The sequence below is a fragment of the Manihot esculenta genome, chromosome 15 (assembly GCF_001659605.2).
Source record: "Manihot esculenta cultivar AM560-2 chromosome 15, M.esculenta_v8, whole genome shotgun sequence".
Taxonomy (NCBI): Eukaryota; Viridiplantae; Streptophyta; class Magnoliopsida; order Malpighiales; family Euphorbiaceae; genus Manihot; species Manihot esculenta.
The window spans coordinates 12,646,274-12,673,028 of record NC_035175.2 but is presented as its reverse complement, the minus strand read 5'-3'; the positions used below and the strand labels follow the sequence as shown (position 1 = coordinate 12,673,028).

At 33.4% G+C, this 26,755-nt stretch overlaps 5 protein-coding genes across 7 annotated transcripts; 2 read left to right on the top strand and 3 right to left on the bottom strand.

Moving 5' to 3' along the window:
• Nucleotides 1-500: 500 nt before the first annotated feature.
• Nucleotides 501-5,510, bottom strand: LOC110602576 (E3 ubiquitin-protein ligase RGLG2). The gene is made up of 12 exons (XM_021740126.2): nt 5,079-5,510; nt 3,992-4,339; nt 3,191-3,275; nt 2,971-3,111; nt 2,773-2,886; nt 2,587-2,684; nt 2,260-2,339; nt 2,081-2,186; nt 1,861-1,988; nt 1,586-1,769; nt 859-915; nt 501-759 (listed from the first exon to the last, which is right to left on the bottom strand). Exons 2-12 carry the CDS (start codon nt 4,295-4,297, stop codon nt 679-681), a joined length of 1,380 nt encoding a protein of 459 aa, XP_021595818.1. The 5' UTR covers nt 4,298-4,339; nt 5,079-5,510; the 3' UTR covers nt 501-678.
• Nucleotides 5,511-8,314: 2,804 nt separating this feature from the next.
• On the top strand, nt 8,315-11,425 carry LOC110600854 (uridine kinase-like protein 5). Of its 2 annotated transcripts, none has more exons than XM_021737759.2 (14): nt 8,315-8,650; nt 8,722-8,813; nt 8,973-9,042; nt 9,136-9,251; nt 9,354-9,450; nt 9,581-9,660; nt 9,820-10,014; nt 10,088-10,171; nt 10,257-10,317; nt 10,508-10,568; nt 10,646-10,739; nt 10,829-10,901; nt 10,981-11,051; nt 11,120-11,425. In XM_021737759.2, exons 1-14 carry the CDS (start codon nt 8,539-8,541, stop codon nt 11,267-11,269), a joined length of 1,356 nt encoding a protein of 451 aa, XP_021593451.1. In that variant the 5' UTR covers nt 8,315-8,538; the 3' UTR covers nt 11,270-11,425. The 2 variants fall into 2 exon arrangements, with proteins under 2 accessions (XP_021593451.1, XP_021593450.1); XM_021737758.2 differs by having other exon boundaries at nt 8,316-8,650; nt 10,969-11,051.
• A 461-nt stretch (nt 11,426-11,886) lies between these two features.
• On the bottom strand, nt 11,887-14,289 carry LOC110600855 (surfeit locus protein 2). Its single transcript, XM_021737760.2, has 5 exons — nt 13,946-14,289; nt 13,544-13,641; nt 13,135-13,419; nt 12,376-12,415; nt 11,887-12,272 (listed from the first exon to the last, which is right to left on the bottom strand). Exons 1-5 carry the CDS (start codon nt 14,182-14,184, stop codon nt 12,200-12,202), a joined length of 735 nt encoding a protein of 244 aa, XP_021593452.1. The 5' UTR covers nt 14,185-14,289; the 3' UTR covers nt 11,887-12,199.
• Nucleotides 14,290-16,325: 2,036 nt separating this feature from the next.
• On the top strand, nt 16,326-18,445 carry LOC110600869 (GDSL esterase/lipase At5g14450). Its single transcript, XM_021737774.2, has 5 exons — nt 16,326-16,788; nt 16,857-17,066; nt 17,161-17,333; nt 17,451-17,724; nt 18,027-18,445. The coding sequence occupies exons 1-5, from the start codon at nt 16,530-16,532 to the stop codon at nt 18,272-18,274; spliced, it is 1,164 nt and encodes a 387-aa protein (XP_021593466.1). The 5' UTR covers nt 16,326-16,529; the 3' UTR covers nt 18,275-18,445.
• An 803-nt stretch (nt 18,446-19,248) lies between these two features.
• On the bottom strand, nt 19,249-24,835 carry LOC110600984 (SAGA-associated factor 29 homolog A). 2 transcript variants are annotated; one of them, XM_021737946.2, is made up of 9 exons: nt 24,480-24,835; nt 22,531-22,624; nt 22,221-22,297; nt 21,832-21,938; nt 21,609-21,694; nt 20,541-20,594; nt 20,230-20,383; nt 20,019-20,032; nt 19,249-19,633 (listed from the first exon to the last, which is right to left on the bottom strand). In XM_021737946.2, the coding sequence occupies exons 1-9, from the start codon at nt 24,595-24,597 to the stop codon at nt 19,531-19,533; spliced, it is 807 nt and encodes a 268-aa protein (XP_021593638.1). In that variant the 5' UTR covers nt 24,598-24,835; the 3' UTR covers nt 19,249-19,530. The 2 variants fall into 2 exon arrangements, with proteins under 2 accessions (XP_021593638.1, XP_021593637.1); XM_021737945.2 differs by having other exon boundaries at nt 21,832-21,941; nt 24,480-24,832.
• Nucleotides 24,836-26,755: the final 1,920 nt, after the last annotated feature.

Below are 26,755 nucleotides of genomic sequence, written 5' to 3'. Positions count from 1 at the left end.
CACTATTTTGATCCCACCCAACTCCTTGCCTTACTTTTGAAGCTTTTCCATAATTCACACAACTTGTCAAATTTTCACGTGGGCTCCAACAAGTTTCCATTTTCATCCACAATATGCTTGCAAGATACCCCTTTGACAGCAATGTTCATTGTAGTGTAGTCATATCAAAAGTAGATTAGGTTGCCTTGCTTGAGAAGCCAGGAAAATAGCACAAATTATTCTTGGTATGATTAAATAATTACATGTGTGTCGCTGAACCATAAGTGGGTACAGAAATATCCATCAACATCAACCATGGAATATTGATGAAACCTAAAACAAGTTGTTTAGAAAAATTAAAACTTCTGCAACAGCCATTGACTAACTTCAGTAACAGCCTTTGAATGTGAACCAGATCACTGTCAGCATAGGTGTCATTTACTGTCGTAGTTTAATAAAGTTTTGCTCATCAATTGATTATAGGTGTCATAAATATAAGCTTTGTTTGGTGGAGAGAAAAATGAGAAAGAAACAATCCAGTAGGAGAATGTACATAGAGCAATCATTTCATTCTGTGAATCCAAACCATACATCTAAATCTATACCAGCATAACTTATCTTTTCAACATCTAAATAATGAATCACAAAGAATAATAAAAATAATGATTCATCAAAAAGGGGCAATGGTTGATTCACTTCTCAGTAGAGCTTTATTCTCATTTGAATTTCGCTTCGACAGATCGGACATAAACGAAGGCTTTCTCCACATTCACAGCATGTCTAATCGGAAAAGACAATTCACAAATGGAATTCACATCAATGTTCTGACATATATCCCACAGCTACATAAGATGCAAGAAAATAAGCAAAGGTACCCACCTGATGACCACAACCGAATGCCATGTCCTTCGCATTAGTGAGGCAAATCGGACAAACCTATGCAACAACCATACGAGTGAATCTTTACCCGTATAACCAGCAAAGTTGCATAACTAATGACTATTAAATCTCGTCAAGGCCATATTGTCAGAAAAAATGTGACGAGGTAAGCATCCAAATACAAGTAATTGTCAAACAATAATGTGTCCATTAGAATAACATTTGTTAAATCTCGCGTTGCTTTGGAATAAGGTAATGTGTCTCTTATAAGGCCACATCCCTTCACCCCCTTGAGATAGCTTTTATGGGGTGAATTAGGCTTGACCCATTTTCTTAAGATGGTATTGGATCCTCCCCGTATAATCTTAAGGATCCCACAAGTGTTTTACATTCCAGGTGTTTGATTCTAGGTGTAAGGGGTACGCTAAATCCCACTTTGATTAGACTTGGGTATTCCTCCCTTGAGATAGCTTTGAGGTGCCTAAAAGTTAGGCAGTGGCCCATTTTCTTCAGACCATTGATGGTGTGTGGCATCAAATTGAGATAATAAGAAAGAATATTATGATTTCCAAACTACTTTGGTGAGTAAAGATTAAATCCCCTTCAAAAGCTAGTCAGCTAATTTGAAATCAGTTTTATCTAGTTAATGCAACATCAGCAAAACATCACACTCTATACAAAAGAAGAAGAAGAAAAAGAGCATTTCCAACCTTGAAAGTAACCTCACCTGATTATCATAAGTTGAACTTGAAGCAGGTGGAGCTGAGCTGGCAGGTGGGCTGTCAACTGGATAAGAAGGAACACTTGGCTTAAAACTGTCGGATCGGGATGGTTTAGTGCTGTTGAAAGATGCTGCACCATATAAAGGTGGAGGGAGGGGAACCCTCTCAGGAACATTCCCCTTGCGACGACTGCCCAGATAGATTAAAATGACAAGCGTATCATGTCAATTCAAGCATTGGAGGCCTTGAAAATTAGAAAACAGGAAGAATAACTCGTTACCCCAATATATTATGCTCTATTGTTGCCTTGTATTGAGAAGGAATTTCCATTAGAGCTGCAAGAGCAAATTCTGTCTCCTTTCGGGAAGAATCCACAGGCTTTGACATAATTCCTGTAAAATTTACAAACTAGGGAAAGAAATAACTGTTAACAATCTCATCAATAAAAACCCTCAAAATATAAGAAATTCTATGCAGGAACATCTAAAGAGAACAGTCACCTGGAAATTATCAAACTCCCGAGCAGGGATGTTATCATCAAATTCCCTCATCGTGTCCCAAGGTCCATCTCCAACCCCAACTAATACAATCGATAAGGGAAGCTTACTGTAACAAACAAACACATAATTACAAACAAGTAAGGTGGAAGAGAGGGAGAGGCTGAGGAGAAAAAATTTACCTAGCCTCTACAATGGCATCAACTGTCTTCTGCTCCTGTGGACTTAGTTGTCCACGCTCTGTATCAACACTTCTTGTGACCTGAGACAACCATAAAGAGTCATTAAATCCATGACAAGATAGCTAAAAGAAAATCCAAATTTTAATTTCTGAAAAAACCCATCGCACAGCTATAATGGTTACTAGAATATAACATAATTTCAACATTCTATAATTCCTTAATATCAGTCCAACTACTCAGTCAGTTGAGACCATCTCAATCAGAGTAGCATGTCAGCCCTCTTTTGTTTCTGAACCAAAGATTAAATCAATAGCAAAGGGATTATACCTGCCCATCTGCAATTATCAATAAAACATGGTACTGGCCACCGCTCTGCTCCACTATGGTCGATGCCATTTCAATGACAGGTGCAAAAGAGGTTGGTCCTGCCAGAAAATAATAATCAGTACAAGTCCGTAATAGCTTCAATTAATTCTTATGAGAAATAAAATCATAAATATTTGTGACATTAACCTGCAAGTCGAAGATTGGGCACAATTTCCCTGTAGCGACTCAGAACTTCCTCAAAACCATTACAAAACCTCTCATCCGGATAGAAGCAGAAAACATCTTGATCATGTGTAGATGCTGCCAACATAAGAATTTGCACTTGTTAGTAAACATTTCTTCTCAATTGAACACCTATATCTAAGCAAGTTAGCATTAACATACCATCCCCAAATCCAAAACAGGGAATCAAATTATCCTCATCGAAGAAAGCTAGAGTCTTCCCAATAATGGATATTGCTTGCTCATAGGGATTCAAACCATCTCCAATGTGATGCAAGCTTCGTCTGTTAAATGATCTTGAACCTATTCATCAAATTACATTTAGAAGTATATCCAAAATGACTCATAAGATAAACTTCAAATGTGGAAGATGGAGTTTAACCTGTCCACTCATTGCTCTTTGTGAAATCAATACCAACAATAAGATTGGAAGACTCAAGGCCAGCACGTGCAAGAGCCTCAGTCACCTGCAATGAATAGAACAGCACAGATTATTTCTAATTCTTGTAACAGGAATTAATGATCAGTAACTAATTCATGGAAAATGCATAACCATGGTAAACAATTGACCAGTAGGACATCTAAACCTAAGAATCAGTGATGAAAGCAATGTAACATCTCACTTACATAAACCATACAAGGCTCTTGTAGACATTTAGAAACTAGTTGATAAATACAAAGTGCACAGAATTTTCATACCACTTATAATCCGTACACTTCTATAACTCAGGCTGAAACCAAAATAACACCAAGCACAAGTAACTGGCCACTTCAGAGTAAGATGACCAACTTTACTGTCAACAACACGAAGTAAACTGGACAAAGAGGCAACAAAAGTTAACTTGTCTACATGGCGTTCCACAATTTTAAATGTAACAACAGCCGGAATAGTACTTCAGAACATTTGACTACATCAAATCCATATTAGTTGCAATAAAAAGAAAGTGCAATAGGCAATCCCATAGTTCTTGAGAATTAAAACACAATTTAAATAAGAAACTGAATTATTATACAAATTACAAATGTGCCAAAAGCATATTTTAATATTTCATCCCTAAAAAAAAAACAGAAAAAAAAACCCAGAAAACAAAAACTTAAGCATCATAAATCTCCATGCATCTTATTTCTAATATTATAAAATACAACCAAACTAAGCATGAAAACTTCTTGCAAGTTATGTTACCTGGTCTAAGGATTTGTAATCATCAGCTATTCTTGAATATTTCCTATCAAGCTGCCTTTTATCATTATTATAGTTCTGAGAGGAGGAATACTGTTGCTGTGACCCATAAGATTGCTGAGGCGCGTAGTTATAGGTATAACTCTCTTGACCATAAGATTGCTGGGCCCTGTTGCTGTCGCTGTAAATTTCTTGGGCATACGGGGATTGAGAATAGCCATGAGGTGAACCACCCCATGGAGACGAATTTGAACGTAAAGAAGAAGAGTTCGACCTCCAACTTCCCTCCCTTGAATTCTTTCCCCCCATGAACCAAACTATCTACAGAAACTTGACAATCACTTTTCTTCCCTGATAGAATAAGAGATCTTATTTACAAAATGGTTTTTTCCGTTTTATAAAGAAAAAAGTCAGAAATAGCTACAAGAATGTCAACCACAAAAACTTCATGTAACATTCCTTATTTAAACCAATTGGAAGGAATCTATACAGCCAAAAGACCTCAAATTTCAACTCAAACATACTTTATGACCAAGCAGATGATGAACCCAAAATTCAAATCATAAAATTCATATAAAAATATGTAATGGGTGAGATTCAAATTGTTAAGCATAAAAAAGCAGACCCAGTAAGAACAAAAGAAAAAACATGGTAAGTTCCTAGCCAAAAATGATGACCTAACAAAATCACACGTAACTATATTTTAGACCCTTCCCACCGCTTAAGAAAGACGGGCCTTATCAGTTAAGCTTTTAATTTCGTAAACTACTAATAAAACACAAGTTAAAGCTAAAAAACTCCAACTTTGGAAGAAAAGTTGACACCAAACGGCAGCCAAGTGGGTTGGTTGCTTCGAGAAAGAAAAAATACACAAGCAAAATTTAATTAGAATTGGTAAAAACGGGGATACTAAAAACACAAAATTAAGATTAAATACCAAAACTTGTTGAACTCTACCAGACATCAATAAGCGATAATTTAGCAAACCCAGATACAGAAACCAACCACATTGCTTTAAGATCTACACTAATACTCAAACACTGAAGAAATCCAATACGTCCCTGAAAATAAATAAGAAAGGAGGAGTTACCCAGATGCAGAAACCCCAGGTAGCATCGTCTGGAAAAGCAGAGATTCTTGAATAATGGAAGAGGATGCGGATCTGAAATTGCTCTGCTTGAAGATTTTGAAATATTCTAAAATTAAAAAGAAAATAAACAAGTAAAAGTAAATGCTTTTTGGAGAATCTTTTTTTCTATAATTGCTTGGGATTTTGGTATTGGGATATGGAAGTGCCGAGCACATGGAAGTTTCGTGCCAATGCAATTATAGCTGTTTTTTTTTCCTTTCCCCTTTTCGGTGGTTTTTGGTTTCTCTGAAACCGAAGTGTCAGTTGATTGAGCGCTTGTCGGATAAACACGAGAGAGGAAGAGATAGAGATAAATTCACACTCGCGAAGAAATGAAAGTAAAGGACGTAAGATTTTCCCAAAAAAAGAAAGACGCGGAATCCGGTATGCACTGTTACGCTCGTGTATCCGCCGCAGATTTGCCGCTAACGATTAAATGCAAATTAATTCTATTATTAATAATTTTAAAAAAATAAAAATAATTTAACTTGCAAGTTAAATATATTCAAAATTTTATTAATTAAATATAAATTTTTTATTTCTATTAGTATTTAAATCTTATATCTATTAAAATTATAATTTTTTATAAATAATAATTCAAATAGTTATTTAAAAATTATATGCTACTCTTAACTTTCTTTCGTGGAATATTTAAATTGATTTTTATAAAAAAAAAATGGAAAAGGGAAATACACTGTTTTGAAAAAGTTTGCTTCTTTATGGAAAGATTAAATAATCAAATAATTACCTTTTTAAAAACTTCATAGCTATTTTTTCCTAATGTGAAAATATTTATCCTTTTGTTTAAAATGATAATTTAAATATATTTTTAAAAAATTATACTTGATTTCACTTTTTTAAAAGATAAATTTTCTAAAATTAAAAAAAATTAAATATTTTATTTTATTCCATATAAGGGAATCAATAAAAAATAAATTAATTAAATTTAATTATTATAAAATCTATTGATTTTAAATATTGGATATATGATTTTCACCTAAATATCAATATAAGTAAATTACTAAAAGTGTAGTACTTAGATTCATTAACAATTATATTGTGTTCTCTTTTGAAATAAAAAATTTTATAAGAATTTAATTTGATTTAATTTATTTCTATTAATTTTTATTTGATATAATTTATTTTTTAATTTATAAATTAAAAAAAAAAGATTATATATAACTTTATAAAAATTAATTTATTTTTTTTATAAAATTAATCATAATGTAAAATAAAATATTAATTTTGTTGTATATGAAATTAGAAAGTATATATCACTATCAAGATTTTTTTTTCCTCTCTTTTAATCGCTAAGATTAAAAAAAAACATTATAAGTTTATCATACTTTATGTCATATTATAAATATAACTTTAAACTATAGTAATATATAAAGTTATGATAATTATTCAAATTAATAATTTTGATTACATTAAAAATATTAATTATCAAAACCAACAATTTGCAATGATTTTCATGACAAAATTAATTTTTCAAAAAATAATTTTAGGATAATTAATTTTACAGAAAATAAATTGAAAAATAATGGATGAATGAAGTGGTTTGTGTTTATAAATAGCGATTTTCGATATTCAGTGATTTATCAAAAAAAACACCGTAAACAAATAAATTGAGTTTAAAAATGAATTTATGGATAAGACATAATAAAAATTTGCTAAATGCTATTTTTTAATAATAATTTGTCTAAAAAATTCAAACCGATTATAACAAATTCCGTCTGTCATCTAAAGATCGACCGTTATGATGTTTGAATTTTTTTTATAGGTATAACTTTCATAATTGAATGTCACATTTTAGTAAAATTTTATTACATGACTCTATCATATAATAATGGCTTTATAATTAAATCACAAAATACTTTAGCAATAATATAATAATAATTTAATTTTTAATATATAATATTAAATAATTTATTATAATATTAAATTATTTGACAACAAGTTTTTTAAGCAAGTATAAAATATTATAAAATAATGAAGTTGTATTTTTCTTTAAAAAAATGGTATAGTTCATGAAAAAAAAATTCTTATATATTGAACATTTTTAGGGAAAGTTTTCCCATGTATTGTGAAATTTACATAAAAGATTATGTCTTTTAAATTTAAAATGAATAAATTCTTTATCAATATTATGATGGCCACAAACTCTCAAGAGATGGGATATCTTTTAAATCACAAATTCAAATGCAACTCTAATCGTTATTAATTTCTCTTTAAGGATTTATTTTCTTTTTTTTTTTTAAATAGCGATACGTGTTATAGAAGTGAGAAAAATTAATTAGTATTCGGAATTTATTTTTAAATTTATTATTTGAGGAGGAAAAAAAATATAAAAAGTAAAAATATTGAGTCCTTATATGGGTCATGACGAGGGGAGAGTATAAATTGGTTTGAATTAAAAAATCAAAATGAACCGATTAATTTTAGTTTAATAGTTCGATTAATCAGAATATTTGATTCGATTTGATTAATATTTTTTAATTTATTCGATTTTTGATTCGGTTTAATTTAAACGTGTTAAATAACCGACAAACCGAATAATCAATTTTATACATTATGTGATTTTATATATATTTTTAAATTTTATATAAATTTTTATAAATTTTTTAAATATTATCATTGCGTGTATTCAGATAATATTTATTGATAAATTTATATGAAATATTTATTAAATTATTTTATTGAAATTAAAAGTAAAAAAATTTAAAAAATTACATATTTCGATTTGAATTGAACCGAACTGATTTTTATTTGTTCAATTCTATTCGGTTATATTTTTATAATCGATTTTTTTAATTTTTAATATTTTTACAATTCGTTTTTCAATTTTTTCAATTCAGTTCGATTCAGAACTAAACTGATCGATTGCACGGCCCTAGCCATGAACACTCTTTCTCTTAAGCTAACTTTTGGGGTGTATTAAGTCTGATTCAAATTAAATCTGATCCAAATTTAACGTCATATCAGAACCTTTCAATTCGATGTTGAGTATCCCATAATATTTATTTAAATATTTATGGACTACTATTAATTATATTTAAGAAAGTTGAATAGGAAGTCTTCCTGTTGAGAAACACATCATTGTTAAACCAACCAACTTTATAGTTATATTTAAATAATATGTTACACACGTCTTTGTTTCCACGTAATTCGTTCTATTCTTTTCCATTCATCTGTGTCAAAAATCACAGAAAAACAAACACAAAATCACCACCTTACCTTGCGATTCCATCTCACATCACAAAGGCTTCATACTCTATCACAACTCATAAATAGATAAATCACTTAAAATCGCCACTTTAACCTGCGACTTCACCTTACACCTCACAGGCTTTAATGCCAAAATCTGTCTCTGCAACAACAGCATATATAAACACTCACACAGAGAGCTTGTGATTTAAAGATGGAGGCTGAAACATTAGCTACATTGGCTAACGCCATTAAAGATCACTTGTCTCTCCAATCCAATGCCTCCATAACATCTCCAAGACCTCCTAAACAACCCTTTATTATTGGTATTTTTATTTATTTATATTTATTCAATATCTTTCAACTGTAATATATTTTTATTTCAATTTTTATTAAGGTGTTGCTGGTGGGACTGCATCTGGGAAAACAACTGTCTGCAATATGATAATTTCTCAGCTGCATGATCAAGGCGTCCTTCTTATAAATCAAGTAATTTGATTTCTTTCTTTCTTTCTCTTTCCATTGTTCTTCTTGATGGTGTTCATGAAACGTTAGAGATCAAAAAATTTCATTACAAATTCAATGGTTAATTTGATGGATTTTCTTGCTATTTGTCTTGCATGCATGGGTGTTTCCAATCATTTTTAGGATTCTTTTTATCACTCCCTCAGCCATCAACAATTGGAAAAAGTTCACGAGTACAATTTTGATCATCCTGGTAATTAATTAAGCATCCTTTTCTCAAATTCCTTGATCAATCTACAATAAAAATCCATCTTTTTCTCACTAATTATTGCTACCTGTTCTTCAGATGCCTTTGACACGGAGCTTCTCCTTGCATGCATGGAAAATTTGAAAAATGGGCAGCCAATTTCAGTACCAAATTATGATTTCAAAAGCCATAAAAGTACAGGACCAGGACAAAAGGTACACAACACAGATATGAATATTGTCTTGAATCCCCAAATTCACTTGGATGGATAAAAATTATTCATATGGTTCAATTCTACTTGTTTTGGTTAATTATAGGTTAACCCTTCAGATGTCATCATCTTGGAAGGAATACTAGTTCTTCATGATCATCGGGTTCGCGATCTCATGAACATGAAGATCTTTGTTGACACAGGTTCTTTTTCATCATCTTATTCATACATCTGCTGTTTTTTTTGAGTCACATAGCTATTTGTGTGTCTGAATTTTTCTTTTCTAGTGTTGATATCTTACTTGGTAACCATCACAATGATTTCACAGTGCAGATTCTGACCTGAGGCTTGCGCGAAGAATTCAACGAGATACTGTCGAAAGAGGAAGGAATATTCAAAATGTGCTTGATCAAGTCAGTGAAGTTCTTCCCTTCAGCTCCTTCAAAATTAAGGGTGCCAACTGGTTTTCTATGAAAAGATTAAGAGCCAATTTGTGGATTTAGGTTTTTTTTTTTTTTTTTGCTTTTTTTGACATTTCCTTTCACTAGCTTTTACATTCATTTGACTTGCAGTATGCCAGATTTGTAAAGCCAAGCTTTGAAGAATTTATATTACCAGCAAAAAAGCATGCAGACATTATAATCCCTAGGGGAGGAGATAATGATGTTGCAATTGACTTAATAGTACAACATATACAAACAAAGCTTGGCCAGCATGATTTGTGCAAAATATATCCAAATGTTTTTGTTATTTTCTCAACATTTCAGGTAAAATTACTGTTTATTTCTACTTTCTTGTAAAAGAGGAAATTATTTGATGGCGTTTCTGAATTTTATTCAGATAAGGGGAATGCACACTCTGATTCGCGATGTCAAAACAACAAAGCATGATTTTGTCTTCTATGCTGATCGTCTAATCCGCATGGTAGTCTCTTGATGAACAGAAAATTTTGAAGACAACTGAGCTGTTGGAACAATGTAAAGTAATTTTGTTTGAAACAATGTTTCAGGTTGTGGAGCATGGTCTTGGTCACCTTCCTTTTACTGAAAGACAAATCAAAACCCCAACTGGTAAAATTCTGCCAATATCATTTGCTTCATATCTCTATCAGCAAAGGCATCCCTGTATTATCATTATTCATCAGGCATCAATCTGATATGTTTCTTTGATAAAGTTCACATCTCTTGTGTGTTTTTCTTGTTCAGTATCTTTAAAAATTCATAACTTGGTGGGTTTATATTTCATTTTCATGGTTTGCAGGATCCATATATCCTGGAGTTGATTTTTGTAAAAGATTGTGTGGGGTATCTGTCATTAGAAGGTATGTTTTTTCATTTGTGCATTCGAGTTATCACGAGAAATTCATTGATATAACAAACATACATTTCCTAATACCAGTGGAGAGAGCATGGAGAATGCATTAAGAGCATGTTGCAAAGGAATCAAAATCGGTAAAATCCTCATCCACAGAGAGGGCAACGATGGAAAACAGGTTCGTGGGTGCGATCCACTATCTCACATTTCTGATATTTCTCCCTCTTAAGCATGATCCTTTTCACAGAGCTATGAATGTTGATGCAGTTAATTTATGAGAAGCTACCTGCAGACATCTCGAGTCGCCATGTCTTATTGCTTGATCCAGTTCTGGCTTCAGGTTTGAAAAACAAACCTGTCTCGTTAGTAACATAATCTTATGTAACATCACATTTATGCTTGAACAGGATACTGTGCAGTCAAATCTATTTCACTTCTGCTTAGTAAAGGTGTCCCAGAATCTAGCATCATCTTCCTTAATCTAATAGCAGTAAGTCATTCTGATGCACATTTTTTCTGCATGTCTTGGTTTGTTTTTACCTGAAGCATTTTGTGCAGGCACCTCAAGGTATTCATGCTGTCTGTAAGAAGTTTCCAAAAGTGAAGATTGTAACGTCGGAGATTGATGTAACATTGGACAATGATTTACGTGTGATTCCAGGCATGGGGGAGTTTGGAGATCGTTACTTTGGCACTGATGAAGATTGAAATTAACAAAGAGTTGCATCTATTTTTTACCAAGTTCATGCTTCCAGCTTATTTCATTATTTCTTAATCAAATCCCTTTTCTATTTTTGACTCTATTCTTTTTTGTATTTTTTGTAATTTACCTTTAAGCGGCATAATGGAAAGTAAAAATTCTTTTCCCTGGTTGAGTAAAATGGAAAAAAAAAAAAAACGTTGTTTAATATTTAGACTGTCCAAATGATTAAATGCAAATGAACTATAATAACAGAATGAAAATAGAAATTAAGAAACAAATTTTGCAAAACGGATGTCAATCATAATCCTAGAAAACGATAATGGAATCAAAAGAGTATTAAGAGTTCATAGTTGTAACAAATGAGAATAGTATTATCTCATCTTTTATTCTCTCTAGAGTTCTTCCTCTTCCCTTTTCTCTTTCTGAGTTATCAAACGGTGTTGCAGAATTTTTCTGCAACAGGATCTAATTGTAACGCAGGCTTACATGCTATCATCTTCATTACCAAAACAACGACATGCCCGCAAAAAAATCTCTTCTCACAAATGAAAAAATAAAAAAAGAAAGAAAGAAAGAAAGAAGATCAAATGAAACACTGCAGCAGATCAAGAAGAGGAGAAAAGAAAGTTAATGGTAGAATGATCTCTATCAAAATTTAGAACCGGAGCACACCCTATCTCTCACATGATGAAGGCAGCGAAATATACCTTTATCAGCCCAAAGAAGATGCTACGAATATTCATATTGCAAAATTCCAACAAGGAGGAAAAAAAATTAAATAAAAAAATTCACACTAGTCTTCTACAATTTAGTCAACATGCAGGAAACATTTCCAACTCAATATCTTATATTCTCAGAGTCCCTGACATCCTTTTTGACACTGCGAATGGTGCATATAGAAAGTTCTTGCAGTTGCAATGAACATGTGGAGTTCTTCACTTCTTCTTATTCTTCTTCTTCCTAGAGGCAAAGCTACTAGGTCCAATTTCGATTGACATTCTCTTTGTCCTGTAAGGTAGAAAAATACAAGTAGGTTTCAAAATCAAGTCAAGATCAAGAGGAAGATAAAGTCTCAAAAAATAAAGAGAAGATAAATAGTATAGCAATATACCGCTTAGAGAGTTCATCTGATTCCTTACTGTTCTCTTCAACTGTATCATATGATTGGAAAAATTTTGTCAGAAAACAAAGATCAAGTGCATAGCATATCTTTTACAACTCGCAAATAAAATCACGGCACAACAGAAAAACCAAAACCCTAATTCTAAAGTAGACTAAGCTTCAAAATTAGTAGGGACAGAGAAGGAGAAAAAAAAGAAGTTGATCATAAGATCGGAAACATAAAAGTAGGCTCTCATGTCATCTCTGTAGAGTTCACTAAAATCTTAAATATATGCGTGCTCTATGCCAAAACATTTGATCAACAAATATAATCTCTATCTATTCTCTCTGTGTGTGTGTGGGTACAAGTGCATGCATGAAGGCATGAGCAAGATTCATCGGGTAAACTAGGATAAGCTAAAACAAGTGACTTTTATCTTATAAAAATCATGTGTTTGATGACATACACTACAACGGTTTAACCTAATTCTACAGCTCTACTAATATTGCGCTAAGGTATCCAAAGATAGGTTCAGTATCAAAGAAGAAAAATCAGAGTTCAGATTAGGAAATTTTGCATGTATATCATCAGAATTGTAAATTCTGGGTCACAATTACTCCCACAATGAGATATTTTCATCATCATTTTGATCATCTATTTTTCTCATCATCCTGCTAATTGGTTACATAAAGGTGGAATACGCAACACAAATTATTGATGCCTAGTTCAAAGTGAATATAAACATAGAAAGAAGGCTAAGCAGCAAACCTGTTTCATTTGCTTCTCCACTTTCCTGCCCTGACTCTCCCTCAGAACCCCATCTATCTCCTCCATCATCAAAGTCCCAGCGATCTCCCACAGGTGGCATCCAAAAGTCTTCTTCTTCAGAATCACTGTTCTTATCGGAAGAATTCCTTACTTCAGAAATTATTTCCTGAACCTGCTTTTCGTCCTTTTCCTTCTTTTTCTTCTTCTTCTTCTTCTTCTGCCCATCTGTGCTAGACTTCAATTGTTCCTGTTGCTTGTCCTCAACTGTCCCCATTTCCTTTTGCTCTGCTCACAGTAATTTGCATTTCAGTATCAAGATCATTGATTTTAAATATTTCAGTCATTCCCAAAGACAGAAACAGATTCAGAATACCACCAATACTATATAATTGACAAGAAATCCACAAACCTAATTTGTTAAGGAACCGTTTGCCATTGATGTGCTTCCAGATATGTTCCTCAGACTTATTTACAGTATCCCCTGTCAGCTTACATATCAACTTTGAACTGAAAACAATGAAAAGATTGGAAGCCCAATCACCATTTATCACACGCCAAGTTCAAATTGCTAGCTGAGGCACAAAAATGCATGGAAAAAAAAGCAGGATTTTTCACTCACTAGGGTGTCCTCAATAACTTAAAACAAGCAAGCTATGACAAAATTATCAGGCACGAAATTGAAACATATCAAAGGACGTATATTTTTCAATAACAAGAGCCATAATCTCACACGGGAAAAGGGGGGAAAACTAGAAAACAGGAACCCTAATGAAAGGGAAACAAAAGAAATGATGGGTTCTTGGGGAATTACCGGCAGAGAGGGTCTTGCTTGAACATATTGAGAGGGGACTTATTATGAGCCAAAGCAAAGTCGATGAGACCCAAACGGCATCGTTTACTCTGCGAATATGATTCACTGTCTTTGGTTAGCATCTCGTGCCCCGTCTCTACGCACTTCAACCTGCCATTTTCGAGCTCTGTAAAGGTTGGTGAGCCTAGCAAATTATTCCCTTCCCTTCCTCCCTTCTTCCCTTCTTCAGCCATCGCCATTGTAACAGAAAAGTTGCCGGAAGAGAGAGAAGAGGAGGACAATTTTTGTGTTCATACAATTTATACGAGCAGACCGTCAAACGACGTTGTTTCATGCCCTAGCGTTGCCTTAGATAAACGACAGCGTTGTGCTTTGCGCTTATGCCCTCTTTTTCCTTTTGTTTTTTCTTAATTTTACTTGGGACCCTTGATTTTTTTCCCCAAATATAGGATCCATCATTGACATTAAAGAAAATAAATAAATAATTTAAATATACGGTACACTAATTTAAAAATTATAATAATATAAATCTCTTTTAATTTCCATTTAAATAGTAAATTTTTTTAAGTTAATTGATTGAATGTGATACTTGTTAAATTAACTTTTTTACTTTTAGAAAAAATAAATATTAAAGATTATTAAAAAATATTAAAGATTTCTAACTGTATAGCCTCAATTAAAGAGAGCTAATTTTTTAGTCTCTGAAATTTAACGTAATTAATATTTTTATTTTTTTATTTTGGCGATCCAACGCTTAAGTTCTTCACTTTCTCTTTCATCCAAATTTGTAGTCCTTCCGTCCATTTAAACTATTTGGTCCAAGAGTTTAAGGTGAGATGTGATAATTTCAAAAATATCCTTCTTTCGATGTGAAATTTCAGAAGAAAAAAAAAAAAAAGAAAAAGAAGCTGCAAGAGTAGAAAAAAGAAAAAAAAGAGGGTTAATTTTGTTAATTTCCTTGTCCCAAACGATTATTTTGGATGGAAGGACTACGAATTTGAACAGTAAAAAATGAGAGATTTATGTGTTGAGTCGTAAAAATAGAGAAATAGAAGTATTAATTACGAGATTTAATCTCAAACACTAAAAAAAAAATTTTTTCAACAAAAAAAAAAAGAAGGAAAGCCCAGTACCAAGTTTAAAATCAAAAGCTCGTAGTAGTTAGGATCCAAAAACAATAGCCTCTTGTCTTTTCCACTCGTCTTCCCTTGGGATTTCATACCCTTTCCTCTCTCGTATTTTCGACCTTTCTTGCCCACTTTTCCTCTCACTGGGTGGAGTTGTATTTCCTCCTCCTTTTGCAGCAACCAAGGCTTTTTGTAAGGGTTTCTCTTTCGGGTTGCTGTTGTTCCGCAGCTTCTTGCCAAATTTGCTGCATGTCTAAGCTTGTTTGTGCGCTTTCTCTTGATTTGTTTTTTCCGTGGTCTCGTTGTTGTTGTTTTCCTCTCGCTTGCAAATATGGAGCTCTTTAAAGCACATGCAAGACAAGATCTTGGGAAATCTACAACCGAAGGCTTTGGGGTACATTTTGGGTCTGTTGGTGCTTCGGGAGATCCATGATGATTAGGGACTCTTCCCATCCAGAGTTAACAAGCAAGGCAAAATTTTAATCTTTTATTTATTTTACTGTTTACAAAAGACTCTAAATTTCAGCCCGGGATTGGGGACCAAGGCAAAAGCTACAGCAGACGTTGGACTCACTTGATATCCTATAATGTTTTGTCCACATTATTGATACCGACAAATTCACACAATGACTCAAATATTTATTTTTAATAATAATTATTGTTAAAAAATAAAAAAGAAAGATATATCACCGACTTCATTTTGCTTTGGAAAAAACTTGCTCCTGCCCACGTGATTTTTCCTTATCATTGCAACTACTAGACCAACATCCATTAATTTATATAATGCAGTTTGGCATTTCTTACTCAACAGTGAGGCTCTATATAATAAAATTCACCTATATATTGGTATATTTAGTTTAATTATTTTTAATTTGTAATTTAATTTAATTCAAAATTTTAAATTTAAGTTCAATTTAATTTGAAAATAAAATTTTTGAGCAAACTTTTTTCTAAATTTATTTTAGTTCAAATTTAAGAAGCTCAACTTTTAATTTTTAGCTAAATTCATAATTCATCCTAAAAATAAGAAGCTCAATTTATTGATATTTATTAATTTCAAAACTGTACTGAGTCGTCTCTAAAATTTTCGAGTTTTCCGTCTGGATTTAATTTGAAAAAAAAAAAATTTGTCTCGGGCAGTGGTAATGCCGTGATGGAGTACAGCAAGAACGCATCACCAAAGAGCGACAAGCTATGAACGAGAGAGCAACAAAAATGTGATGTAACAATCTTCAATACTGGAAAACAGGATAGAAACTTGGAGAAAAAATAAAAAATAAAAAATAAAAACAGGATAGAAGCCCAAATCAAACAAGAAACACTAAAATGGAATTTTCATGCCTAGCTAGCACTTACCATTACCAATAGACAAGAGTCTTCATCAACATCTATAAAAGGAGACACCTTTTGTCCTTAACCAAGTCTTTTTCCTTCTGGGTCTTTCATAAACCTGTCAAATGAGCTCCATTTCTGCAAAAGTGACAATGGGGTATTGGGGAGTGCTGGTCTGCTTCATGGCTTCATGGGTTTTGAGTGTAGTTGGTGATACTTTGCCTCCTTGTGATTTCCCAGCAATCTATAACTTTGGAGACTCAAATTCAGACACTGGCGGCATATCTGCTGCGTTTGAGCCAATTCGAGCACCATATGGTGAGGCTTTCTTTCACAAACCAGCTGGTAGAGATTCTGATGGCCGCCTCGTCATAGACTTCATAGGTAAAACTGTCCCCACTCTCTCTCTCTTTGTGTGTTTTGAGTGCTAATTGGGTTGGCATCTTCTGTAGCTGAGAGGCTGAAATTGCCATACTTGAGTGCCTATCTCAACTCGATTGGGACAAATTACAGGCATGGAGCCAATTTTGCCACAGGAGGATCAACCATTAGGAGGCAGAACGAGACAATATTTGAGTATGGGATTAGTCCTTTCTCTCTTGATATGCAGATTGTGCAATTTAACCAATTCAAGTCACGGACTGGAGATCTCTTCTATGAAGGTTCTAATCATTACTAGATATTAACCAAAACTCTAAATTTTGATACGTAGAGTAACTAGTTGAATTTTTTCCTTGTTTTTCTCTTGATATGCAGTGAAGAATACTCCTGAGGCACAAAAACTCCCCAGACCTGAGGATTTTGCTAAGGCTCTTTACACTTTTGATATTGGCCAAAATGATCTTTCTGTTGGGTTTAGAAAGATGAGCTTTGATCAGCTTAGAGCAGCATTGCCAGACATCACTAACCAATTGGCTTCAGCAGTCCAAGTACTAAGTCGCCCTATGCTAATGATGATTTCTTTGAGTAATTTCCTAACATGTTTTTAGTTTTCACACATAAACAGCAACTTTAAATATGTATATATATGTTTGTATTTGTTTCAGAATATATATGAACAAGGAGGGAGGGCATTTTGGATCCATAACACAGGTCCAATTGGTTGTTTGCCTGTGAATCTTTTCTATGTCTCTAATCCGCCTCCTGGTTATCTTGATGAACATGGCTGTGTCAAGGCACAAAATGAGATGGCTGTTGAGTTTAACAGCAAGCTTCTGGATAGAATTGTTAAACTAAGGACAGAGCTCCCACAAGCTGCAATTACATATGTGGATGTATATTCTGCTAAGTATGGACTTATAAGCAATGCAAAGAATCTAGGTAAACTATCTTCTTCTTTTTTTTTCTCTTCCAAGAATGGAAAACGATATCCCTTTTTTTTCTGGGCATTATCTGATTTAGAATATACCTATTTTGACAAACAAACAAGAATCATTTGCAAGGAAATGTCATTAAATTTAGCAGATGTGGCCAATTGACTCTGAGAAATATGAAAGATTTGTTTATAATATCAACGTTGTTCTTGTTTGAACCAAAACAGTAGTCAAATGTTTAGTTATGAATTTGGGAATTGGAGGATTTTGCTTGGTTTCTTATAATCTTGTATCTGTCACAATTTGCAGGATTAGCTGATCCATTGAAGGTCTGCTGTGGTTATCATGTGAATTTTGACCATATATGGTGTGGAAATAAGGGAAAAGTTAACAACACTGAAGTCTATGGTGCCTCCTGCAAAGACCCTTCAATCTTTATAAGCTGGGATGGTGTGCACTACTCTCAGGCTGCAAATCAATGGGTTGCTAATCATACACAGAATGGTTCATTGGCCAATCCTCCAATCCCAATTACTCATGCATGCCACAGGCAGTGAGTGGGATAACCAGGTTAAAAGAACTGGAATTTAGTAGAATGGCTAGTTTTTAAGTTGAAGTTGCGTGTGATTTGTGTCCTTAGGATGATTGTCAAAGGACCATGAGAAAATTTCCACTGTATCAGAGAAATCAGATTAAGAAAGAGCAATAAATGATCACTTTCGTGTAAACATTTCCTCAAATCTAGAGTTTGTTACCCTTGGTTGGCATGCTCTTTCATTTTTGATAGTTTTAATGTTCTTCGTGCACTGAACAATCCCATTAAAAAGCAGAGAGCTCCCTTAAGTTTTTTTTCTAGTGGCTCCTTGCTACTGATGACATCCTATCTCTTGAGATTCATTGGTCACTACTTAATTTACTCTTCTTACCGCCCTTTTCTGACACTAGAATGACCATGTTCTAGTTCCGGCCATGTTACAAGATCTCTGACCCTACATATTTACAAGATTTTTGCAATCTTCAACCAACCTTATCAATAACCTTTTGTTTTGTTTTCTATGACTTGCACAAGCCACCTACCAGATGGTGTTATAAGAGATCAAGGGGTCACTGCCATGCCTTTCCAGGGGGTGGCATCGGCACATGATCTATATTTCCTTAGATTTGGACCAATCCCAATAAGATGACTGCTGAAAAAATAATAAAAAATCCAAAGTACATCGGAAACACCAACGGTCCTTACATTCCGCCGGTTTAGAAGATTACAGAACAGAATCAGAACTAAAACCTTGGGATGGCAGTTTCCTGAGCATCATGTGAAAGAATCCTATTTCAACGTAAATCAGAAGAATTATCTGCCATATTTTTAATTATTTTTATTTTTTTATAAAAAATAAAGAATTGCTTGGTATATCTAAAACTCTCCATATTCAAGTGACCTCGTGGTCAAGTTATATTATACGAAGATATCGGCGTTTAACCAAACATTTAGCTTGTTCCAGCTTTGGCAAGCTCATAAGACTTGTATCCCATGAAAAGAAAAAGCCAAAATTTAGCATTATGGATAATTTTCACCTCCCTTGCAGTCTCTCAGAATCCAATCTATAGCAATCTTGCATTTTCATTTTGAGTTTTGAAGAAGAAATCTAACCCGAACTCCCAAATTTTCAAACCAAAGTCGAACTATAGAAATTTTATAGCTCAAACAGGAAGGTGTTGGCTACAACAGTGTCCCTTTTAGTTAAGAGAAAGGAGACACAATTGTCTGGCATACAACACTGCACAACTTTAATTATACACAACTATAAACAGGGATTCACTGACGGTGTCCCTCAGGCAAGGCAACTACGTTGTAAAAGGGTACTGCCCGTTGCGGCAAAGCGCCATCTTCCTCATCATCATCAAACTCCAGCAAGTACCTGTCCAACAGCAACAAGAACACTATACAGCTTTGTGACAAAATAAAAGCAAAACAACAAGGAATGTGATTGAATGAAAGATCAAAATAAGACCACATTTGGAAATCACATAGCCATTACATTATTTTGTTTCAAACTCGTATCAAAATAATAAATCAATTTACAGCATCCATGTCTTTTGCTTGAAGAATCAACATAGAATATGCTCCCTGCCTAATTTATTATGTATTTTCCATTTTAGAGATCATATGTTAAATGAATTAGCAAGAAACATCTTTGTTTAAGTTCCACCAACAGGCAGAATGAGAGGGGAAATAAAATAGATACTGCATTCATTTCCATAAACAACACCACCAGGCATGAATCTAAGCGGCGTGTTACTTACTCGTCTGTCTTTCTCTGGAAATATGAAGAGTTCGTTGATTGAGCACACCCGATAGTATGCATAATAAAATGTAACAGTTAGTACCAAGTCAGAGTTGCCAAAGATATTCAAAATTGGATGACAAATCGACCAAAGAATAAAATTTCATAAGCAAATTACAAGCACTATATTCTGGTCATAATCTATCAAAACAGGAGGATGGAACAGTCACCTTCCGTGGCGGACTGACAACAGTTGCCTTGTAGAGTGCTGTCGTTCCAGGATAAACAGCCAAAACATGTCTTCCAGGAGGAAAATCAGGGACACTAGATGGATCATTTTTCTTGGGGAAAGGTATAATACATGACATGGGTAGCTTGTACTTTCTGAAAGCAATAATAACAAAAATAAGCGTCATTCCTGTCAGTTAAGTAATACCATGTTTAAGGTAAGTTTTGAAATGAGTAGATAGCTAATATTCAATACCAGATAAAAGTCCAAAGAATAATCAAGCCAATATAGTACAATTAAAAGGGCATATACCTTTGGCCGCCACCCTCTTCATCATCACCTGGCTCCTCATCAAGTACTTCAAATCTGCACATCCAGTTGAAAAACTTAAATGTAGAGAACCAGAAGGTTTTAAATGACCTTTCTACAACATGTGTGCCATTGCATTTTCTGAAAAAAATAAGTAAGAATAATTTAATTGATGAGCAGAGGGGGTAAAATGCCCACAAGCTGCTCAGGGAAGCTCAATAATCTGTTCTAACACTAATCCTTGACTTGATGAGCCAAAGATTTGAACTGTGGCAAGTGACTAGAAAAACTCAACCTCCGACTTAAAGTCATATTTGGAAGATATTGAAGCCCTGAGAATCAGCAACCAACACATCTCAGAGAAAAAAGGTTTACAATATATGTCACATTTACATATTTGTATTTGCCAGTCGAGATTTTTATTCCTCTCTTTTTTCCCCAAAATTTCCCTCTTACAAAAGAGGATTTTTTAATGATGATCCAGTAAAAAATATTTTGGTTTTTGCGATCTCTAATTGACCTCATTTTTTAGCATTTTCAGAACTCATACACATTATTATTTCTTCACTGTAATGAAGCTAGTCCCTGTTTGGTGGAAGGTCACTTTACAAGACTTCCATGGACAGACACCACAAGAACGCTAAGACTTGCTACTTAAGCATTATATATAGTGATTGCTTAGGCATATTAGGATAAAAAGTTACAAGAATGTTGATAAAAAATAATAGCAATACCTGAAAACTAATGCTAAATATGAACATCATTAGCCTAGCATCAAAAGCACATGAATAAAAATTAAATCCAGGAAAAAGTCACATCATGGTATGATGTATTAGGATAGCCACCATGTAGAGAAGTAGTTAATGATTTCATTATACAATACATTATCATGTGCTTTGCTGATGCATAGATGGTAATGATACATTAGCTGGACCTATATTTTCCCTTGAAGCAATTACACTTTGATAGTATATAACAGTAAATAGAAATCAAAATATAACAAACACATCCATCATAACCACTGCACCAACTAAAGAACCGAAACACCCCATGTGTATGAATGAAACTTACTCTTTTGTTTCCCTATCAAATTGCATCACTTTTACAACAAACCACTCATCCTTTTCAGCATTGTTACCCGTGACCCTAGCCGCTACCTGAAGAACAAGCCAATACTTAGTGGGAAAGAATGAAATGGAAGTATAGTTGTAAAAATTGATGGGAGGAAGAAAAATCAGTTAATCAATATAGCAACATTAAAAAATGACCAGTCACCAAAGAGCTACATGAGAACCTGTTCACCCTTCAGACTAGCACAAGCTTCAAGTTGATTTCTCATGGCAGGGGAAAGCCTTGAGATATCCGACTCATTCTTCATTCTTTTCCTTTTCTGGTCACTACCTTCTGCAATTTATTTAACAATTAAGTCTGGAGTTCCATAAATAATGAAAGAAGCATTTATGTAATTACCAATGTATTCAAGCATTTTTTTTCTACTAATTTACAAATCTAAAATCAGAAGAATTAGTTTTACACTTTTACTTCAACATAAAAATGACAAGGTGAAAAGCTAATATCAAGTAAATATGGACTGCATCATACAAAACTAACAGATGAGAAAAAGAATACACAAATATATCCTTATGTACATTATGTATGTTAAGTTCACAGTTTGTAAGCCACCTATTCTCCTTCGTTGTTGCCCTGGAGGCCCAGATGGAAGTAGAGCATCTAGTAGATTCAACAGGTTATTGGAAACACTGCATCTCCAAAAAGAAATAAAAAAAAAAAAGGATTGGTGAAAACTATTTGAATGACATACAGAACTACAAAATTCAACCAGAAATATCATTCAACTCAAGTACTACATATTTTCACGGAAATTCACAAAGTAGGCCCAACTCAGCATCCACAGAGAGAGAGAGAGAGAGGTAGGAAGAGAAGAAAAGGAAATTAAATAAGCATCAGCTTTACTGTCTATTAATATGCATACGTTACTTCATTCTCTGAAAGATCCTTGGCCTGAGTATATAAAATTTTAAGCCTTGACAAAGAATTATCACCAGGCTTCTCAACTACCTCAGGAGCTGCACTTTACATGAAAAAGTCAAGAGTTAATATAAATAAACTGTAATAGGTTGGCAAAGAATGGATAAGAAAGCAAAAGAATCAAACTTAGCATGAAATAACAAAGTCACATTTCATTATTGGCATCTTAGGTTCTTAGATAGGCTATCTACTGAGAAGAAAGCAGCAGAATAAAAGCAAATCACAGTTAATGGAATGATTGAGCATTAGAAATTCTCAAGTTCCTCTATTGAAAGAGTCAGATTGTTTGAAGCAGTGTATTATCCAGCACAAGCTGTCGTTAAAGATTCATGAAGGTGACAACTTGGATAAGTCTATAAAGCTTGAGGCTTTACTTCAAGACAAGACCCAGTATAGAAGATTAATATTCGTAATTCCACTTGATATTTAAACCATAAGTTTCTACATTATTTTAATTCCTAATAGGTTGTCGCTTATATTTCACATAAAGGACACTCTATAACCAATAGCCTCCCTTTTGCAGTGCATAGTTTTCTGTCAGCCTGTTAGCAACTGCAGTGGACTGGGGGAGGGATTAAACAGGAATATGATATAGTGGTATCCACACAATTATATCTGGAATCTCGTAACAGGTATACTAACTTTTGAATCATGATACAGGACATGGGCAGAACTAAGTGGTGTCTTGGGGAGTTTTAAGAATTAAAATTACACCCACAAAATTTGTGCCTTTTTTTAAAAATTACTGTTTGCCTCTCCCTTCCCCCCCCCCCCCCCAAAAAAAAAAAAAAAAAGGAGAGAATTTAAATTAAAAATTTTACCTATAAATTTTAGGGTATTTTCTTTTTTTTGAAAAAACTATTGTTTACTCCTTTAATATTTTTAATCTTGTTTTGACTCTTATGGTTCTAGTTCTATTTGCAAATTTTTATATTATTTAATTTTGACCTATTATTGTTTTTCAGTATTTATCTTTTGCCCCTAAAAATAAATTTCTAGTTCCACCCCTGATAAGGTATGAAGAAACAATAAGTTAACACACGAAATAAACGCAATCTTGGTTGATTACATAAGATTCACCAACAAAACTATATCAACCAACATGGATATGTAATTACAAGCACATACGACCAAATGAGCATGAAAGTACTTAAGTGGAAGAGGTGTCTTCCTCTTCATATGCACTAGTGTAATGATTTAATTTCCATATCACGCTATATTTGATCCTACACATGATCATTGCAAGACAAACTTTCACTAACAATTAGTTCCCATGTAAGATCTCTGAGAAAAGATACTCAAATTATAAATCTAAAACAATCCTCATAGCACATGAAGCCATGTTCATCTCTTGCGTGTTGAATCCTAAATCAAATATTGTAAAATAAAAGAATTTACTGCAAAGAAAATTGTTAAAGAACCAACTCTTCACGGAGTCATCCATTTATCAATTTTGATTAACTTATCTTAGCTGTATTAATCTTCCTTTGGAAAGATATCATAATTCTTTTTCCTAATCATAAACGTAACTAAAAATTGTATGAGTCAAGTTGATCAGTTATGATTGAGACACTGGGTGTACAATTCACAATGATATTCCTCTCTCTGAGAAATTAGGTGCTTCATGAATTTGACCAACTAGAAAAATCCAATGAACACCAAAAATCTTTCTGAAAAAACAAAACAAACAACGACGAGCATAACCTGAATTTTAAGCCAATCCACACATAATTTAAACTAAACACATAAATCCCATCAAAATACTACAAACCAAAAAACACCAACGCTAATTAATATAACAGAAACCCATTAACGTCAGGCTAACCAAACATCAAAATACAAAGCACATTAGATCATAAGCATTGGTAAAAATACAGTTGAAATCAGACTTACTAGCATTGAGCTTCTTGTGCATCTTATTGATCTCTAAAAGGACTTCCTCTTGCTCTTTCCTTAACCGATCGAGCTCCCTCGAGCTCTCCAGTATTCCGGCAATGTCCGGCGACGACATTTTTTTTTTTCTAATTTCCCTTTTGTTCCAGAATCAGAATAAACAATGTTTTTGCTTCTTCCAACAGAAAGCTCGATTCTTCCTACTTTCTAGCTACAGGTCCACTTCGATCATTTCTCACGTTGTTGGAAATTTTCCTCAGTGGAATCGAAAAGGAAGGGTTTCCTTAGGAAAAGACAAAATTCTTCAAATTGGACAGAGAGTAAATATCTAAGATTTTATTTATTTTTATGTTAATTTAGGATTGAAAAGTAAATCAGTGGATAATGGAATAATGAGGTTTGTTTCCCTCTGTCCCATTCCCATATCCTCATTTCTCTTTCTTGTCCGTTTTAAATTATCAATTATTTTTAAAATAATAACTTATTAATTAATTTTTAATATAATTATATTTATTATACATTTAAAATAAAATTTATTAATTTTAAAAATTTTAAATTTTCTTTTTCAAATAAAATCTAGTATTTAGATCAAAGCCCATAACATTTTCTTTGATAAAAGACCTCTTGCACCGTGGAAGGTGATTTAATGGTGGATGACATTGGATATCCTTCCTACAAGAGGATTGATGTCGCGAAGACTGCCTATGTTTGATGCTTCAGAAGTGTTGTTCGATTAACAAGTCGTTAAAAAAGTTGAATTGATTTTTTTGAAAAAAATTTGCAATTGATAAAAAATTATCAAAATAAAAAATATTAAAAAAAAACTATTTTACTAATTAATAAATTTTAAACACTGTATTATAATTTACAATTAATTTCGCAAGAAATTGAATTTTTTGGTCCAATCAATTAAAAATATATATAGTCACGTGCCCAATTGGCACAAGCTTCCTCGCCCATTTCTCTTTCATCACCACAAACACACGACAACTTTAGAAAGTGGAGTGTTTTGGAACTTTCTCACAAGGGCTCTCATTTTACTTCAAAATTTCCCGCTTTCCAAGCTTATGGACTCGGCAGCCATGGCTTCTGGAACCGAAGAGGGGGATGACTGGGAGCTCCGCCATGACGATGACGGCTTAACCTATAAGATCCTCAAGCGCCGGCGGCTCCTTGACCCACCTGCGGCTGCTCAACCTCCTCTCTCGGAACCAATCGCCGAGGAGAGGCATCAGAGACAACGGAAGAGAAAGATCCGTTTGAAGTTAAATCTCAGTATCAAAAGGAGATCGACCGGTGGGAACTTTTGTCGAGCACTTTGCGCGAGATGCAAGAAAGAGCAAATCAACAAGTAGAATTGCAAACAGGACAGCGAGATGTGGGAGAAGCGACGTCGTCTACTTTGGAATGCCATTCGACGGCCTTAGAAGAATCCGAGAGTGCTTCTGGGTCACTAATCGATGTACTCCTTTCCCAGGTAATTTCGATTCTTGAAAATTGTCAATTGTTTCTGATATGCAATGAAAACGAGTTCCAAAAATTGTCAATTGTCAATAAAATGCATCAATGAATTAAAATTACAGATAGCATTTGACCAGCTGAGTCTATTTATTATTTAGCTGAATGTTCTGACATAGATTTCTTATTCTGAAAGCAAGTTCTAAGTTATTATAAAGATGTTATGTAACTGGGGCTAGACATATGCCTAGTGAAGGAAGCAGAGGAGAGTGAGAAATGTATTATGGAGGAACTCGGAAAATGATTTTTAGCTTGAAGCTGTAATATATCCGTTGCATTATTTATTGAAAAATTAATTATTTAGTCCAACTGGGTTTGTACTCTCTCTGTCTCTGTTACTCAACACTGAACAAGGGCACTCCTTTGAATTTTGAAAGCCATGTATAGAGATTTCTCGGGAAGCATCGGGAATTTTGAATTACTTGGACTTGATTTATTTTCCACTTTCTTTCAAAGTTATTGTGAAGGAGCTATTGCAATACATGGCTAAATGAAAGGGAAAACGGGTTTTACATTTTATGGTTGGAAAAAAATATAAAAAAAGATTATGTAATTTTATTTATTTTTACTATTAAAATAATAGTTTATATATTATATTATTAATAAATAATAATAATTTTTAAATGTTGCAAAAAATATTAATGTAATAAATAAAATATAATTATTAATTAAAAAAATATAAAAATATATCATATTATTTTTATTTTAAAATTTGTAATTTAATTTATGAATCGTAAAAATTTTAAAAAATTAAATGA